Below are 18,633 nucleotides of genomic sequence, written 5' to 3'. Positions count from 1 at the left end.
CTTGAAAACTCAATATGCCCAGGGCGGTAACTATATTTTATTTCTCGAAGCCTTTGTATTGAATTTTGTAAAAGGATGGTTTGTTATGCGGAAATAGAAGATTTTGAATACAAAAGCCTTGGAGAGACACACATAGCCCCTGGCAAAATTCACCTTTTAAAACAGCTCCGATTATACAAAACCTGTCCTGCCCTTGTCAATCAGGTTCCAGAACACATATAAGGACCCACAACACTTAAAGTGGGATTCAGATCGCCACGCCAGCGGAATTCAACACGATGATTGAACCATGGAAGGCCATCCTCTGCGCCGCCCTCCTATATGCATGTTCCGCCCAGTAAGTATATGAATAATATTTTCAGAGTTTCTTGTTCATGGGATGGGTTCAAACTAGCTGTATGCACCAAATTTAATTTTAGCTTGTGTATATTGCACACGTGCATCCAGCTAAGGCAAGAGAATGAGGTCTGGGGAGGATTGGCCTCTGTTCTTCTCCAGTCTGTTAGAGAGTGAAGGAAAAGCAGTGGCTGGATCCTCCCTTCTCATTTACAGCTTCACAATCTCATTCATGTCCTGTTGTAAACTAAGATTTGAAAATATACAAGCAGAGTTTTTATCAAAGAGCAGTCGTGCCTATTTTAAACTAAGACGCAGTGTAGGTTAACAAATTATTCTGGTGGAAAGTCCAGTAATCTAATTATAAATGGTTTCTGCTGCATTCAGTTGTGACACGTGTTCGTTGGACGTTAGACTGTATATACATGGGAGAGACAATCTGATCAAAAATACCAAATGGAGACAGAGGATTCTGTTAGACACCAGCAAGTAACTCGAAGGTGCAACTTTAATTTACTCTTGAAATGCTTTGTATTCATTACCTTATGTGCTGAGAGTTTCCCCCGCTGTATGGTACCAGATTATTGGCTTCTGACTACAATTGCCTTGAGTTACGGCTACTGGGGGCAACTATGGCACCTTACTCGGTTCAGGGTCTTTAGAAGGAGAAGATTTTGAACCATTTCTCCAAACGGAAAGAACTGTGTGCAGTTCTTTTAGCTCTACAGTCCTTCAAGAGTGTGGTCCGGAACAAAGCAGTTGTCTTGAGGACACACAACTCCAGCAAGAATTATGTGAATTGCCACGGGGGAGCCAGATTCAAGACTCTGCCATCTTTGTCCTTTCAGAAAGCACTTTGGATCAAGAAGAATTTAGTATCCCTGAAGGCAGTGCACATAAGAGATGTTAACAATATAATAGTTAATTCTTTGTGTCTTTTGTTTCCTCGCCTCAAAACCATTCCCTCTCCAGCAGGATCTTTCAAAAAATGTGTCAGCTTCAGCATTGTTTTAATAGATATTTCGGTGAATGTTCATAATGTCCTGCTCCCAAGGGTCGGCTCCAGATCCGGCCTTGTGGAGTCATGCAGGGTTGATGCCCTGATATTTCCTTGTCTGGAGAGTCTTTTTTTTGTCTTTCCCAAATTTCCTGTTATGTCAAGGTTGTCAGCTTCTCTGTTGAGACAGAGGTGAGATAGGGTGCTGGTTATTCTTCATGGCCTGGGAAGCCTTTGTTTTCCTTCCAGTCAGTGCCAGATTTTGTCCAGCCATTAGTGGATGCAGCCTGTTTCTCAATTCCATCTTTTCTCTCTTCCCTTCCCTTCCCCTCCCCTCCTTTCCTCTCCCTCTCCGCTTATATCTCTGGCTGAGATTCAAGCTTTTACCTTCAAGGAGTTTGTCTACTAAAAAAGCATTTGGCCACCATTGGACCCCTCCTAAATGATGTAATGCAGGATTAGTTCTTCGGGAGTGTGACCCATCATTATTTGTGCAATTTCTGACAGATGGGCATGATTTTGCGTTATTTCCAGCTGCCCTTAGAGTCCGGCAAGGACCTTTTGCGAACCCTGCAGAAAATCCAGTCTCTCAAATTCTTAAAGACTTTTAGACACCCGTCCAGTAAAAAAAGGAACACCTCCCTGGTAATTACATCTTCTGCTATCTGTTTCACGGGCATCTACGTTTCAGTTTTAGCAGGAGATTTCACTGAAAATGATGATTTTTAAAACATTGTTTTTGGTGGGTATTTCCTAAGCTAGACGGTTAGGAAGTTGGGTGTCTCAGTCAACCAGCCTTCCTGTTTGAGAATCTTCACTGACTGTGTCATTCCTCAGACAGGTCTGAGATTCCTTCTTAAGCAGGTTAATAAATTCCACACAGGTTCAGTAGTGGTTGTTCCAGCTTTCCATCTTAATCCTAGTTTATTTAAGGAATACATTTCACAATCCTCAAATGTGTGCAATGTTGTTTTTTCTCTGTTGGGATTGCACTGCCCCTGTGCAGCATTTTGTCACCCTATCAGGGGTTTCTAGTCATCAGGGGTTAAAACCTGTTTCATGGATCTAATCTACCATTTCTCTAATTTATGATTTAGGGGTTAAATACTTTTTAGGGGCCATTCGTGGATGGTCCATCAGATTCATGGCTGCTTTTTGGGCTGAGGTGAAAGATGTCTCAATTAATGATATTTGTGTGGCAGCCACTTTGGCTGCCCCTTTGACTTTTAAGAATCGCTATCATTTGAATTTAGGGTCATAGGAACAACTGTCACTTGATAATAGTGTATTGTCTTATGTATTAAAATGAGGTTGAATTATGAGTATGTTTATAACAATCAATGGAGTGTCACTTCATTTCATATGCATTTGCTGTTATTTAGTTCTGTTCCGGGAGCTGTCATGTCTTCAAAGACAAGAATAGGTACAAGGAGGGTGAATGAGGAGGCAATGTTTAGATTACATGGGATAATGCCATTACACTGATTTCTCCTTCCTTATCCCAGGCCTGTCCCACTATTCCCCTTCTGGAAATGCAACTTCGGCTGGACTCCTAGGTGGTCATTATGAGTTTGGCGGTCCTGCTCCTCCACGCCGGTGGTGGCAGTAACACCCCCGACTGCATGGCAGAGCAGGACTGCCAAATTATGACCATGGTGGTAAATTGGCTGCAAAGCAGCCATTTCACAGCCTGTACCGCCAGGGCGGTGGGACCACTGAGCTGAAGGTGTACCACCCTGCGGTCCACCTTATGAGTCTCCTTTCCGCCAGGGATTTCCTGGCAGCAACCCCACCAGGAAATCCCTGGCAGAAAGGATACTGGCGACAAGAATTAATATTCCTGTCGCCAGTATGTGACTCCCCCACCCCCTGAAACAGCCACAGCCCTCTCTCACCCACTGAACCCTGTAGACACCTCCCTCCCCCACCTCCGAACCCAACACATACCCCCCACCGACCATCCACGCATGCACACACCACAGACACACTCACACATCCATGCACACACATACACTTGTCCACAACACCCCCACTGACACGCATTCACATAGATAGATGCACACACACGCACACGAACACGAACACCCTTCCCTCCATTCACACACACTCACACCCCCATTCACGCACACAACACTCAACACCCTGCCCCTCTCCCCCCTCCCCTGTCGGACAATCACCTTTCCTGCTCACAGTGGTCATCTGGGAGGGAACGGGGTCCATGGGGCCTGCTCCGCAGGCACCGCCTCGTCACCACAACACCGACACGCTGATTACAAACTTGTAATACGGCGGGCAGTGTTGTGATGACATGGCGATGCTCGCGGAGCAGCCTCCACTAGACCACCGTCTGCTAGTATGGCTGCTGGCGGCTCTCCACCCAATTTATGACGGTCTCCTGGCGGGCGTGACTTCGGAGGACAACTGTTTTGACCGCCAAAGTCATAATGAGGGCCTTAGTATGTAAAAAAATATTATGTAGGTAAACGTTGCATGTGCTCGGAATGTGCTGCAAGGCGCGGTAGCCTCTCTCAATGATAAGGTCTGTGAGGAGGAGGAGGAAGAAATTGGAGTAATGGGATTTCATAATGGAATTTAAACATCACATGCCTTCCCTTGCACCTATACCACATCTAGCAAATGCTGTACTTGGGAGCAAGTTAAGTAAATAGAAAAGTCATGGGTGGAGTGCATGATTAAATCTCAGCCACTGGTAATTACTCGGGCTGCATCCAAGTCCATCGTTGTTTGCCCACCATGCCACCTCAAATTAGATTCAGCCATATGCAAATCAACCTTGGCCCCCCTCCGGTAATAACAGTCCACACCCACACTGTCAAGCCAGGTCCTTTCTGAACCTGAAGCCAGCAACCCAAGACTGGTTTCACCCTAGTTGTGTCGGGTGCAGCTTGGTTTCATACCCACCCCACATAGGGCATTGCAGTGAAGTAAACAAAAAAGTGATGGGTGGAATGCAATATTTCTAATGAAGATATCAATCGCATGCGCAATGTCCACATGGTGGAGATTTTTTTCACATATGAGGGTCTAATTACATTCATGTAGCACTCCCACATTGCTGTTAGATGTCCAAAATAACTGATAACAAGAGTTCGAGTAGATCTGGAATGCAGGAACTACACAATGACATAATGCAAAATGATGGGGCCTCCTTCCAGAATGTAATGGGGGGCTCCTGAGTTTACCATATCACACAGATGTCCATTGGTCTTGGGCTAAAAGGGGGCTTCCGAAGGGCCGAGGATGCCTGAAGCGCTGGAGGTCCCCTGCACCACTGGGGCTGCAGGGGCCTGTGTTACCCCCTGGAACAAGAAGCCATTACAAGTTATACATCTGTAAATGGAGAAAAATATATATATATTATTTTTTTTAAAACTCTTTTTACTAAAGTACTCGAATGCTCAGAATACAGCTCATGTCAACATTGCCATATGGTTAACAATTTGCTTTTAGATGATAAGGGTATAGTATTTCAAGATGACATTTCTGCAAGTTAGTACATTTATTGTTTGTCATTCAGTCCATCATTAATTAATCATATATCTTCAGAACCAATGTTCCCCATTCGTGCTCCAATGAGTTACATAGCATTACCCTATGACATGTATGTGTTCATAGACCTCAATAGCTATGCCAGTGGGACCAGATTTTATTGTATTTCTTGCTACAGCTCCTGCCTTTATAGATCTCCTGTTCAACTAGGTGACAACAATCTATGCTAAATTTCCATTCTCTTACCGAGAGGGGTCCACTCGCTCCCCATGCTTTGGCTATGTCTCTTTCGGCCACTCCGCTGCTAGCCACAACCATGTTGTTTGGTGTCTGGGACAATTTTTCTCACCCGTGATATTTAGGATGAACCAACTGGCATCTGGCGGCACCTCCAGGCCTGTCACTTGGGTCATCACTGCTGCCACCTGGGACCAGAAGCCTTGGATGATTGGGCAACTCCACAAGGTGTGAAAGAAAGTCCCCACTAGGCCACAACCCCTGCTGCATAGATTAGAGTCACTGCAGCCCAGATGGTGTAATAGGGATTTGGAAAAATATGACCTATGCAAAAGCCTAAGTTGTATAAATCGAAATCGGGCCTGGATCCCCACTTCACGAGGGCTCTGTAGGACTTCCTGCCAGTCTTCGTCTCTAATGGGACCTATGTCTCCTTCCCAGGCCTCTCAGAGTGTAGGCAAAGGATCTGGGGTATTATTCAGTATCTTTTTATAGCTCACTGATACTGCCTTGCCTGGAAGTGGCTCCAATCGCAATCTGTCCTCTAATGGGAATGTATCTGGGAGTGATTCCCCTTGTTTTTCGTGTCTCCTGAGTACATGTCTCAACTGTATATATCTATTTCTCTCTGAGTCTGCCATGGAGAATTCAATAAGCAGCCCCTCAAAGGAAATACATCTCCCGCTCCTCCACACATCCCCCAGCCGCTCTATGCCTATGAGACTCCATCTATTAAAACCCCCCAGTTTACCCACTTTGCTCAATTGGTCACTAGTCCAAAGTGGGGTTGCATCAGTGTGTTCTCCCATCGTAATGCCTTTGTTGCCTCTCTCCATGATTCGGATCATGGCTTGGGTGTGTGGGGGAGCCCTGCCTCCTTTTTCTTCATATATAAGATTGCTCGGTACCCACTTTCTCCCATAGCCGATCTATCTACCCTGTACTCTGGTTTTTCACTGCTTGCAAATACACACTCACCCACAGTGGCCAACTGGGATGCCCAATAATAGGCCGGGATTGCTAGTCCTCCTTCATAAATCCCTCTCTGAGCTGCCCCCATCCCAAAGAAGAATACGCATTTCACTGTTCATTTTATTAAAGAGATCTTTGGGCTCTTGATATGGAGTATTTTGTAAGACGTACAGCAGTCGAGGGAGGGTTAACATTTTGAATAGAGCTGCACGACCCATTAGGGATATCGGAAGCGTTCACCAGTGTGACACATCGTTTTGCAGGTGATCTAATTGTGGGTAGAGATTTCCCTTAAGGAAAGCCTCCGGGCTCCTTGTGATATATATTCCCAGATACGTAAACCCCTCCACGGTCAGGGAAATCCCACAAGCCGTTTTGGCCTCCTGAAACATACGTAGCACTCGTTAGTATGGCAACCACAGTGGAATGATCTTAGATGCCCTGTGCCAAGTGTTGTGCATTGTGGAATCTACCAGCATCTGCCACATGTGTGAATAAATAATCCAGAAGGGAAAGGCTGCTATGTGATATCGAGAGGTATGTAAATTGCCAGGCTTTTGGGTTGCGGTCTCTCCACAGGTCTACCAGTCCCATGGAGTCTGCGAATGATCTCAACTGGCTCACGGAAGTCACAGACCTAGCTCTGGTCTGTCTGTCACATTCTGGGTCCATGGTGTCATTCATGTCTCCCCCCAATAGTAAGGTGCCAACTGGCATTTCCAGCAGTACTGTTCCCAGGGCCTGAAAAGTTTCATCCTGTAGCTTAGGTGGCACATATACTGAGCAAATAGTGTCTGACTGTTCTAGGTGCCAGTCTGTGCCACAAAGCGGCCCAGGGAGCCAGTCCATACATGACCTGGAATGTATGGTGTGGAAGTTTTGAGCAGGATCCCAACTCCCCTTGAATTAGAGGTGAATCCTGAGTGTGCCTGTAAAGTGTATCCCATTCGATTTAGGGCTCTATGTTTAGTGCCTTTTAGGTGAGTTTCCTGAAGTAGGACTATAACTGGGGCTTGGCGTTTAAGATATTGCAGTACTAAGGTGCGTTTAATCTTGTTGCTAAGTCCATTGACATTCCATGTCATGGCCATCAGCTGCCCTCTGTTATTTGTCTCCATGTCATGGGTGTCTGTATGGTGAGTCCCTCAGGCTGCTATGACAACGGAGCACCGCTTTCCCAACCCACCCATTCTCAACACCCTTCCTTCCATATAGGAAGTTGATCCAAGCAAGAAACAATAAAAGATATCAACAATGAACAGTTCCTAATAAAACTTCCCGCTCCCTGCAACCCTGCTTAGTAGGCTTAGAACTACCCCTCCCAACTTGCAGAGCACCTTTCGCACGTTTCCTAATATAAACTGTACTAAGGGTTGGTTAGCTCTGCCTATAGTAACTAAGGGCTTGTTATTGAGGTGTGAACCCCTTTGATGTGTCGATTAGTTGGCAAATGGTAGATATCTACATCATGTGGGCTTAACAAATATACTGTGTGTATCAGGAAATGTAGTCACCTTAAGTCGGGGAGGCTTCAACCCTGTGAGATATATCTAGTCTCCCCTCCCCCCACTGCATCCTGTCTTATCTTTATCACGGGATCTCCTGGGGTGACTCACAGTCCTTTTCTTTCTCTACATCATCTGCACGCTGTGTTGAGGGATCATCAGATCTTTGGATGCCTGGTTCACTCCTCACTGTCTCTCCTCGTTGGGGTTATCTGACTTTCCGCCACCCTTCAATCCAATCCCACGCCTCTTCACGTCAGGTGAAGAACCAGGATTTTCTCCTGTGATTATCCGCAGCATCGCTGGAAAAAGCATCATATATTTGATTTCTCTTTCATGTTGGACTTTTTTAACTTCCTCAAAGCTACACCTCAGATTTAGGATCTGGTGTGTGAAGTCTGGAAAAATTCTAATTTGGACATTTTCGTAGAGTAGTTTGCCATTAGTACGTGCTGCGTGTAAGATGGCGTCTCGGTTTCTGCAATTGAGTATCCGTGCTATAATTGTTCTCTGTGGAGCAACTGGTTTCGGAAGCGGGATCAGTGACTGATGGGCCCTCTCCACCGAAAAGAAGTTGGATAGTCGCTCCGGGTAAAGTTTGTTAAGAATAAGTTCCTCCAGGAAGAGATCCACACTAGGGCCCTCTGCCCATTCCCCTTCCTGCACACCAACTACTCTGATGTTGTTCCTTCTTGCTCTTCCTTCCTGGTCTTCAAGCCTGGCCTCCATGACTGTCTGTTGCTTGGCGAGTAATTGGACATGCTCCTCTAGACATTTAGATGTGCACTGTAAGGCCTGAATATGTGTTTCAGCTTTGTTAACTTTCTCCGTCATCTTTTGAAAGTCAGCTCTTAACAGGGAGACATCTATTGTCGCCTCGTCTAGCTTTGGTTCCAGCGTCTGTTTCATATCTGAGATGGCCGCCTTGATGGTGCTTAATGAGGGTTCAGGTGTACCAGATGGTGTCAGAGATTCCGGGTGTGACCGTTACCCTCAGTACTGCCATTTTGTCCATTGTATTAAGCTGTGCCTGATTTTAGGCCTTCAGTTTGACCATGTCTACCGGGGTGTTCTTGCAACTCGTGGCGGAGGCGGAGGCTGGGGGGTCCCCACTCTCTCACCCCTAATGCCCAAGATTACGGCTGGGGGGGGCACACTGTGTTCCAAGTCCAAAGTTGCTCCCATGCAATGTCCCCCTTAGAAACTTAGCCTCCTCTCCACTATCATCAGGATGGCCTGCACTTTAGACTCTTGCTTAGGGCTGCACCCCAGTCTATTTCTCAGTCCCCTCTCCGCAGGCCCTTCCGATGCTGCCTCATCCATCCACTGACTCCACCCATCATCTCGTTCCCACCCCGGCCTCCCAGGGGCATGAGAGGTCTGGATCTCATCCCATTCAACTCGCCTCTGTTGTTCCACGGATGTTTGGATCTTGGGCTCCCCCACTGGGCCCGTCATCTCCCTTCGGCCATGCGGGGGATTCACGAGGAAAGCTCCCCTCTCGCTGCAGAGTAGGCTACTCTCAGTCCCCCCTTGTGTGGTCTCACCTGCCCTAATGCTCTTCGTCCGCCGCCGGGTCTCAGCTTGGCCTGCGCACCGCTCCCGTTATTGTGTCCTCCAGCATTCCCAAACCGTCTGGGTCTGGGCACGGCAATACCTCTCCACTCGATTTGCCCCATTGTTCTACAACCGGAGTGTGGATTATAATCGGCTCCCCTCCCGCCGACTTCTGACCCTGATCAAGCTTCTCCTCCAAGCGGCTCTCCCACTCTCCTGTCTCTTCCATGGTGTGCCTGCCTCCTCAGTCACACACGTGGCCTTGTCGTGCTCGTCCCTGATCTCAGGGGAGGTGAGGTGGTCTTTTCCCCCGGACGCCTCTGGTAAATCCCCGTTACTTCCGCAGGTGCTGGTTTCAAAGTTTGCACACAGATACCGTAGGATTCAGGCCGGATGGAGGGGTTCAGGATTTAGGCTCACCGCGCTTCGTTAATGTGCGTCCATTTTTGTTGCATGCTAAGCCATACCCCCTAATGGAGAAAAATATTGGTATTTTATCACCTTTGCATTTTGCCTCATTTTCTCAGGTGAAATGTCCGAGGAAAAATCAGGAGTCATTGTTTTCCACTCAAATTTGTCTCTCCTGCTACTGGCCAAATGGGAATTAGGAGCCACTCAAAATAAGAGCCACAGTGTGAGAGAAAAGAGACTTGCATACAGAAATTTGTGAATCAGTAAAACGGTAAAATCTGTGCAATGAGCAGGTATACACCACTCATTCATGGGGTTTTGTCTCTCCTTATAAATATGGCCTTTTGTGTTGCCTACACAGCTATGCTAAAGGATTCCTTCCCATTGCTTTACTGAGCTCTAATATGAAGAGCATTACACAATATGCAGTGCTGGATCTTTCAGGTCAGGGAAAGCAAGAGTGCAGTCTTGGAGAGATAAGTTCTTAGGACTCAGACTGTACATATGCAGTGCTAGCTTTTGTTTGTTATCTCTGCCATGGATAGAATGATTATCGACCTAGGATACACTGGACAAGCTGGACCCATCCCCACCTTTATATCCCGAATGCCATAAATGATTCCAGCTCATCTATTATATCCCCCAAGAACTGTCAGTCTGTGACCTCCTTTAGCTCTTACTGGAAAGGAATAGTACAGTTTAGATTTCGTGTTACCCATTGTTCCTTGGAGTCAGTAGGGCTGGACTGGCCTTTCAGCCAAGTCCCAGGATTGTCCCACCCACCTCCCAGGGCTATTTATGAAAGCACATGAGTGGTTTCCTGGAGTTGCCTGGGCTTCTCGGTCTGTGTGCTGTTCTCCCGCTGCCAGCTCCTCCTGTAAGGCGCTGCACTCTTGCAGTGCAAGCCCTAGGATCGAGCCACCTATCAAGCACTCTACCGGTACCTGTCATCCTCAACTTCTGGGCTTCCAATCAGGCAATGACAGCATGCCAAAGCAAGCCATTCTGCACCCATCCGTACTTGTACCGCACCCTGCACCAAGAACCCTGGTTCTACTAACATCCCCCGTTGCTCAAGGTATGTTCTCAACACCCTCCACTCCCTGTCCCTGGGGGACTGCTGCTGCACCTCTCCTAGGAACACCACAGGCCCTTTTTTTACTGCTGCCACTGTCACTTAACCTGCTACGCTGACCCACCTACACCTGACTGCAACACTCATCCAAGATGTATCCTGCTCAACGAAAGATCCCTCAGCAAGCACTCACCCTAGGTATGGTACTTGGCTCACCACCTCCTCTACACCCGATATCGCTGCAGCCATTCTGTATGGCTGCAAGATCATCCACCATAACCATCCCTACAAACCAGGAGGAGGCATTGCTTTCATCTACAAAGAAACTCTCCAGCACACCACCATCATGGGCAATGATACTCAGCTCATGGAACACATACATTTTCAGATAAACATAGATACCAACACCACCCTCAAAGGCACCCTCACCTACAGGCCACCCAGACCCTTTCCCAGCTTCTGGGACACCAACTCATCACCTCTATAGCCATCAACACCAAACACTACGTCTTTCCTGGAGACCTAAACTTCCATCTTGATGAACTTAACGATACAAACACCAAGAACCTCATGGACAGTATGAACGTCATGGGGCTCAACTAAATAGTTACGAACGTCATGCACATTGCAGGACACACGCTCAATGCCATCTTTACCTCCAGCAACAACATTAAATTTGGCCACACCTCGGAAATCACCTGGTTGGACCACTCCTTTATTAATTTTACCAATGTCACAATGTCTAGCACCCCCTTCACGCAGTCTCAAACCACCCAGCAGAGCCGGTGAAAGATCCCCCAGAAGCCACCTCAGACATCAACTGCACTGTCAAAAACTTCAACTCTTGGCTCATTGGCTGTGCCAACAGACTAGCACTATGCGAAATGCTCTCACCTAAACCCACCAAACAAGCAAAATGGTGCACTCCAGAGCTCTGATCACAGAAGCGCAAATATAAGCAACTCGAGAGATGCTTGAGAACCACTAAAGCCTCCAGCAACAGAATCGCCCTCAAACACTCACTCAACAAATACCACAACGACCTAAAAGAAGCAAAGAAGTTAGACTTACTCACCAGGATCGAATCCAGTTCCAACAGAAGTAAGGAGCTATTTAAGGATTCACCAACCCTCTTGCAGCAGAAAACATCTCACCTTCACAAGAACTCTGCGACTTCCTCGCCGACTACTTTCACAATAAAACATCCACAATATACAGAAACTTCTCATCCCACCCAACCGCCGTCAACACTTTCAGCCTACTCACCCATATTGATCCCCCAACTGTTGCCAACCTCCACAGCTGGAGCCTACTCACCACCCAATCTACCACCAACATCATGAGATCCATCCACTCGGGATCCCCCATGGAACCATGTCCTCAGCTCATGTTCAACGAAAGCAACAGCATCATCGACATCAAACTCACAGACATCCTCAACATCTCCATTACAAAAGCCACTTACCCTGAAGAGTGGAAACACGCCGGAGTCAAGCCACTCCTCAAAAAACCTTCTGCTAACCCAAACGATCTCAAAAACTATGTACCAATCTACCTGCTTCCCTTCTCAGTAAAGGTTATTGAGAAAGCCATCAACCAACAGCTCATCCCCTACTTACAGGACTATAAACTTCTGGATTCCTCTCAGTCGAGTTTCAGGGCTAACCACAGCAATGAATCTGCTCCTATCACTGCAACAGATGACATTAGAGCCCTCCTTGACCAAGAAGAATCAGCCGCACTCATTATCCTCAACCTCTTGACGGCGTTCAACACTGTCTCCCATCGTATGCATATCAAAAGACTCCATGGGATAGGCATTAGAAGAAACACCCTGCAGTTGATCGTCTCTCTCCTTTCTGGCAGATCACAAAGAGTCTCCCCCATTCACCTCTCAACCCAGAGACATCATATGCAGAGTGCCATAGGGCTCTTCCCTCAGACACCCCTCTTAAAGGATTAACACTGACAACAGAAGTCTTCCTATTCGTAAACTTGACCACATCCTGGGACGCCTCTTGGTGGCAAGACGAGCTTGGACTGCCCTTCACCCCAGGAACCTGGGGTTCGTCCTCAACAGTAAACTCAACATGGAGAAACAGATTAACTCAATCTCTGTCGCCTGCTTCCTCATACTATGCATGCTATGGAAAATTTTCAAGTGGCTCTCAGTCACAACTAGAAGAACAATCAATCAGGCACTCATCTCCAGCTGCCTTGACTATGGAAATGCGCTCTACTCAGGGATCTCAGCTCACCTCACAAAACAACTTCAAGTCATCCAAAACTCAGCCGTCAGGCTCATCCTGGACCTCCCGAGAAGAACCCACATCTCCCCACTTCTTAAGAACCTCCACTGGCTGCCTATGCACAAATGTTGTCAATTCAAGATCCTAACCTATGCATACAGGGCCCTAAAACAACCTGGGACCCACCTGCCTTAACCACCGACCCTCCAGACACCTTTGCTCAGCAACACTCTCGCTCACAGCCATCCCCTGCATCTGTCATATCTTCTTCAGAGGTCACACGTTTTCCTTTATCACACCCAAGACCTGGAACAGCGTCCCGCCCCACCTAAGAATGGCTCCAATCCTCCAGGAGTTCCGCAAGTGCCTCAAGATCTGGCTTTTTGGACTAGAACTCTGCAGCCTACAGTGCCTGGATACCCTTATGGGTGACAAGCGTGCTATACAAATCCACTGATTGATTGATTCATTCCATTAGGAATTTCCTTTTGAACTTGAGCCAGTGGTGGCCGGTTTTGAAAAACCAGGACCACTTCTGTTGCCTCTCTTTCACTTTCTCACACTCCCTGAGGTTAATTGCAGCAGGGACAGGACAGTGTCAAGAGAGAAGGAAAGAGAGGGAGCGAAATGGAAAGACAGAAACAGAGGGATCAAGGAGAAGAAGAAAGAGATAGAGCAAGGACAAAAAAGGAGTGGGCTTGTTTTGATCATTTTTCCCAGGGCTGCTTTTGGTTACCCAGTCTGGCCCTGACTAACAGCATGACCAGGCCTAAGAGAAGGGTCCTTTCTCCTTTGCATTCGAGGTTCTTAATGCTCCTCCCCAGGCATTCCTGTTGTGCATCCAAAAATGACATAGTGGTCAGACAGAAAGACCCCAGACACTACAGATTATGATGTTAAAAGACACTTTCTTTAAGATAGTAAACGAGACTAGCCTTTCCATGTCCATGGTGCACAAGTTCAGGAGGCCAGATTTCTGTTTAGAAAAAAGGTACACTTAGTTACGCAGTAATGCTAAAGACAGATATAAATCTAGCACTTGCTGGTCTGCAGGTCAGAGACTCTGATAAATCTCTGATTTCATTATATCCACATGTGTAAAATGAAGAGTTGTAGTAAAAAAAATAAAGCAATAAATAGAACATTTGTTTGGAGCACAAAGTTTCCATCTTCAAATGTATTCGCCTGCAAGTTAAAAGCATCACTGCCCTGTCACAAAAATACAATTGCAAGTTGAAAAACTCAAATGCCTAAGATTTGCTATGGTTAAATGGACAAAGGTATTCAAATGTGCTCTAGCTTACCTAAAAATGCTCTTTCAACATGGTGAATAGTCTTGTGTTATGGGTTCGAGGTGGTGCTAAATTCCTATTTCTGTGCAAAAAAGATTTAGGGCCAAATGTATCAAAGTTCCATTTAGCATTATCTAAATAGCAAATTTTAAGAAATCGCTATTTAGGTAATGCAAAATGGAATATAACAAAATAGTGATTCCTTAATAGCGATTTCTAAAAATTCTCAATTGCTATTATAGAATGAGACTCCATTCGTTCCTATGGGCCTCAAGCCCATAGGTGGGAATGGTTCTGCATTTCCTAATTTGTGGATTCCTATTAGGAATTTGCAAATTAGGTACTGCAAAAACAAGGGTGCTGAGGGCCTAAGGCCCCCCTTGATGCACCCCCCGAAAAAAATGTGTGCCCTAGAGGCATGTGTGCGCTACATGGCACTTTAGAAAATGCATTTTAATGCATTTTTTAAAAGTGCACATGGTTACCACCAACTTGGAGTTGATGGTAATTGCATTTCCTAAATGCCCAGTTTGTTTTTAGGAAATGCTTGATACATGTTCATAGGAAATCGCAAATATAAATTCCCTATTTGGGATTCCCTATTCGGAATCGCAAATTTAGGAAATCGCTAAAAATTGCGATTCCCTAAAATTGGACTGCGATGCATTTCATACATCGCGAAAGGCTATTTTGCATTTGTAAACGGTGGAATCTTGCGATTTTGCACCGTTTGCAAATGTGTGGAACAGCACAGAGACGTTTTAAGTCATGGGCAAAGTGGGGCCTGGCAGAGGGTCCCAGCCTTTCAGGAGGGCCCCCTAATCGAGCCAGCTCTGTTTTACAGAGTGTCTTGCCCTGATGACTTTGAATAATTATCCAACAGATTGTTTAAAGTACCGTTTTCTTTTAATATATTTTTATTGGGTGTTTTACATTTTTCGGAGAAATGTTGTATTTATGGTTCATGCAACATCCATAAACAGTTTTTTTGATCAAAAAAGGACTTCACATATGAGCAATGGGAGGTTGTCACAGATCTTAATTGCTGTAATATCAGTGAACTGCTGCTGTGTTACAATATTGAAAACACAGGCCACTCTCTTTAGAGACATTCAGAGCCTGATTTACAAAGATAACCTTAGGCTTTTGTGTATGTTTATAATTGTTTGCAACTCACAAAGCAATTTTATGAGTAGTATCTTTACAATTGCTTATCTTTATCGTAAAATTACTAGCTGGTAAAATTCCTTTGTGAATTGAAAAAAATCGTAGACTTCCACAAAAGTGTAAGTTTACCCTTGTGAATCAGGCCCTTAGAATTTGGACAGGTGCACTGTAAGTGACCTATCCAAAGGTGACGTACAATATCTTAAATTGGATCATACATTCAAAACTGTTCCGAACAGGGCCCCACTATATACGTTTGGCTCTGTTCCCCAAAAATCCTTATGAAGTCCCTGGAACAGGAGTGTGAAACCTCAAGGTCTTCTATTTTTTTTTTTTAACTGGAGTTGCCCAGATGTCGAAATTCCGAGGAATGCTGTAAATACAGCACCACCTTTAACCCTGTTGACATTTTCTAAGGAAATATGCAGTACATTTCGATCTATGTGGATTTTTTTGAGAAAAAAAAATCTCTTGTGTAATTTTTAATTTTCCAGAGCAAAAGTCGGAATACTAAGTATTTACAACACTCATTAAATACATTAACGCAGGGCATACGTGTATACCAGCTGCAGCAAATGCCTCACACTTTACATGCCACCATATAACTGTCTCATTTTAAATATGAGAACGAAAAAGAACATCTTTTGCAATTGTTTTATTTCTGTATAACTTGGATTTTTTACATCATACAGGTATGTTTTAAAATATACTTTAGGATGCTTTTAATCCATGCTAGGAATGTGAAATAACTTAGAGGGGTTGGAGCAGTTACTTCTGGCGACCTTTTATTGATGTATGAAATTAGCAGTACAACTAATGGCAGTGAATTGTGTCTTGCAGGCCAGTACCATCTTATTACATCGTAACTCCAGGCAGTATTTGCCCTGGCACTAATACAACTGTGGCTGTGCACTGGTTTGGCCGCTCACCCGAAGTTAATGTGACGGCAGCGATTGTGCGTGAAAACAAACGTCTGGTGTCTGTCCAAAAATCATTTAATAACGGTAAGCTGATTATCATTCGAGTTTGACTTTCATGCTGCACTTTGATGTTGAAACTGCACTTATGTGAGGCAACGAGCGCGATATTTTATTCTAGAGGATACACATTATTTTTCCAATAATGAACAAATGAATGAAATAATATATGAATCATAGCATTTTAAACTCTGGTCACTTAACAATTGCACAACCTTCAAAATGTCCAGGAAACAGGTTTTAATTAATAGGCATAACTGGCCTGAATTGCACACTTTAGTAACCCATCCGAATATTGGTTCAGTTTCACCTGCAGAATTTTCAGGTTCCATTCTGGCTGTTCCAGTGGTCCTTGAGGACTGGACCTTACACCCAACCAACACCCATCCAACACAGGTGACACCGGTCAGGTGACCCTGCCAATAACAGAGCCCGAGTGCACTTGCTTGTGGCCAGTAACCAGTCCACTAATCATAGTCAGTGTGCATTATTCATGTAGCAGGTGGGCCCAGGGCCCACGACACCACAATCAATCAGGACCATTTTTGTCTTCAAAATTTTAAAGAAACTCCCGACCCATCTACATCACAAGATAAAAACACGTCTGCAATCTTGCTGTTTTCCTATTTACTCTTTTCTCTTCCTCTCCTTTCCAGTCTCTTCCTCTCCTACCATCCTCTCACTCTTTTCCTACTATTCCTTTCACCCTCCCCCTATGATCCACATTTCTCCTTTTCAATTGTACTTTTTTCCTATTTTTTTTTATTGGAATACATGCTGTATATAGTAGTTGGATGACTGGCATGTGTTGGGAAGATTTTTCCAAAATTTTCCAGTTGTCACTTTGATAGATTTTTAACCATCGACTAACAGAAATCTGGGTGCTTTTGTATTGATGGCTTTACATATGAGACGGAGGACTCTCTGTAGTATTAGGTAGGGAAGCGAAAGGGTCCATACGGAAAACTTCCTGTTAAAAATGCTGTTTTATAAAAGCTGTGGGAACTTGTCACCGGAGGGCCTGGGCCCCAGCCCTCCTCAGGCAGAGATACTATAATATAGACTGGTGAGATCCCACTTAATAAGTGTCATAAGTCAAGTTCAACACGTTATTTATTTGTGAAGTATAGGAATTTGAAGTAAATTTGGAAGTAACAGTTTCTTCTTTAACACATATTAATTCAGCCAGTGTTCATCGAAGTGTCAGCCAACACGTGTTTCGGCCCTTATTGCAATTACGCCAGGGCTTTCTCAAGGCTGTGAAAAATATATGTAAACAAATATAATGAGACACAAGGTAGAACAAATACTAACGAAGGGTGCTACCAAAAATGTGAATAGTGTAGAAGCAGACTGATGGACAGACCATCCTTGCCTGTTGTGCTCCCCAAATAGTGGGAAAAAGATACTAATTGGAAGAAAAACTCTTAATAAAATTCAGAAGCAGATGAATGTTACAATCACCCTAGTTACAGGGATTATTAATCTATGAGTGGTGGGAAAAGACTGCATATATGTTGCTATGTTTACTGCAGGAGAAAGAGGGAGATTAAGGAGTAGGCTAAAGTAGAGAAACCCCTTAAGAAAAAATTCAAATAGTATGAGAAAGTAAATACTTAAAGAAATAAAGAAACACCATAGATTGATATGCAAATGGCAAGCAAATGAAAACATGCTGGCACACTCGTGATTTTAGTAAAATGGAGAAGAAAATCTAGTTGAAAAGGTGACTAAATATAGTGTGAAAAAATATATATAAGAGTAAGTCCGAAACGGTTGCATACCATGTCATATAAAGTAGAGAAATCCTCTGATACAAATATCACAATTGTTGATAAAGATCTGGGTACAAAAATGTAAATAGCATTTAGGAGAACCACTTAGCTAAATCTGATATAAATAATAACTACATCATACATTGGAAGGACCAAGAAAAAACGAATAATGGAGTACGAGATCGATTACAAATCAGCACTTGAAGAATTGGTACAAAGTGAACTGCCACTTCGTATATGAATAAAAGTTCGTAAATGAACGGGGGGCATCAGAAGGACTCAAGTGTAACGAAGGGGGAAAAAACGATTCGGGTCACAAGACGGTTATCTCCTTAAGAGATAGGATAAGACCACAAAGCAACCCTCAGTTCTAAATAAAGGGCTAGCAAATGTAGAAAGATGCTCTTACCGAACTGTGAATAAATATGGAAAAGTCCTTGCGACACGTCCCGCGGTAAATCGCTAAGGACGCGATGGAGATCTCCGCATTAAATAACTGTAGTCCTTCCTCTGGTCGGAAATACAGAAACAGAGGAAGGACTGAATGGAGTGCGAGTGTCATAAGAAAATGGT

General features: G+C 44.7%; 1 protein-coding gene across 1 annotated transcript in view; it reads left to right on the top strand.

Annotated features, from left to right (window-relative positions):
• Positions 1-200: 200 nt before the first annotated feature.
• LOC138296506 (CD109 antigen-like) overlaps positions 201-18,633 on the top strand; it is an 827,002-nt gene continuing 808,569 nt past the window's right edge. The window contains exons 1-2 of the mRNA XM_069235677.1: positions 201-337; positions 16,149-16,312. Of these exons, the coding sequence (XP_069091778.1) occupies positions 279-337; positions 16,149-16,312 (223 nt within the window). The 5' untranslated portion in view covers positions 201-278. The remainder of the gene's footprint in view (positions 338-16,148; positions 16,313-18,633) is intronic.

The sequence above is a fragment of the Pleurodeles waltl genome, chromosome 5 (genome assembly GCF_031143425.1).
Source record: "Pleurodeles waltl isolate 20211129_DDA chromosome 5, aPleWal1.hap1.20221129, whole genome shotgun sequence".
NCBI lineage: Eukaryota > Metazoa > Chordata > Amphibia > Caudata > Salamandridae > Pleurodeles > Pleurodeles waltl.
This window is presented reverse-complemented; position numbering and strand designations above follow the sequence as displayed.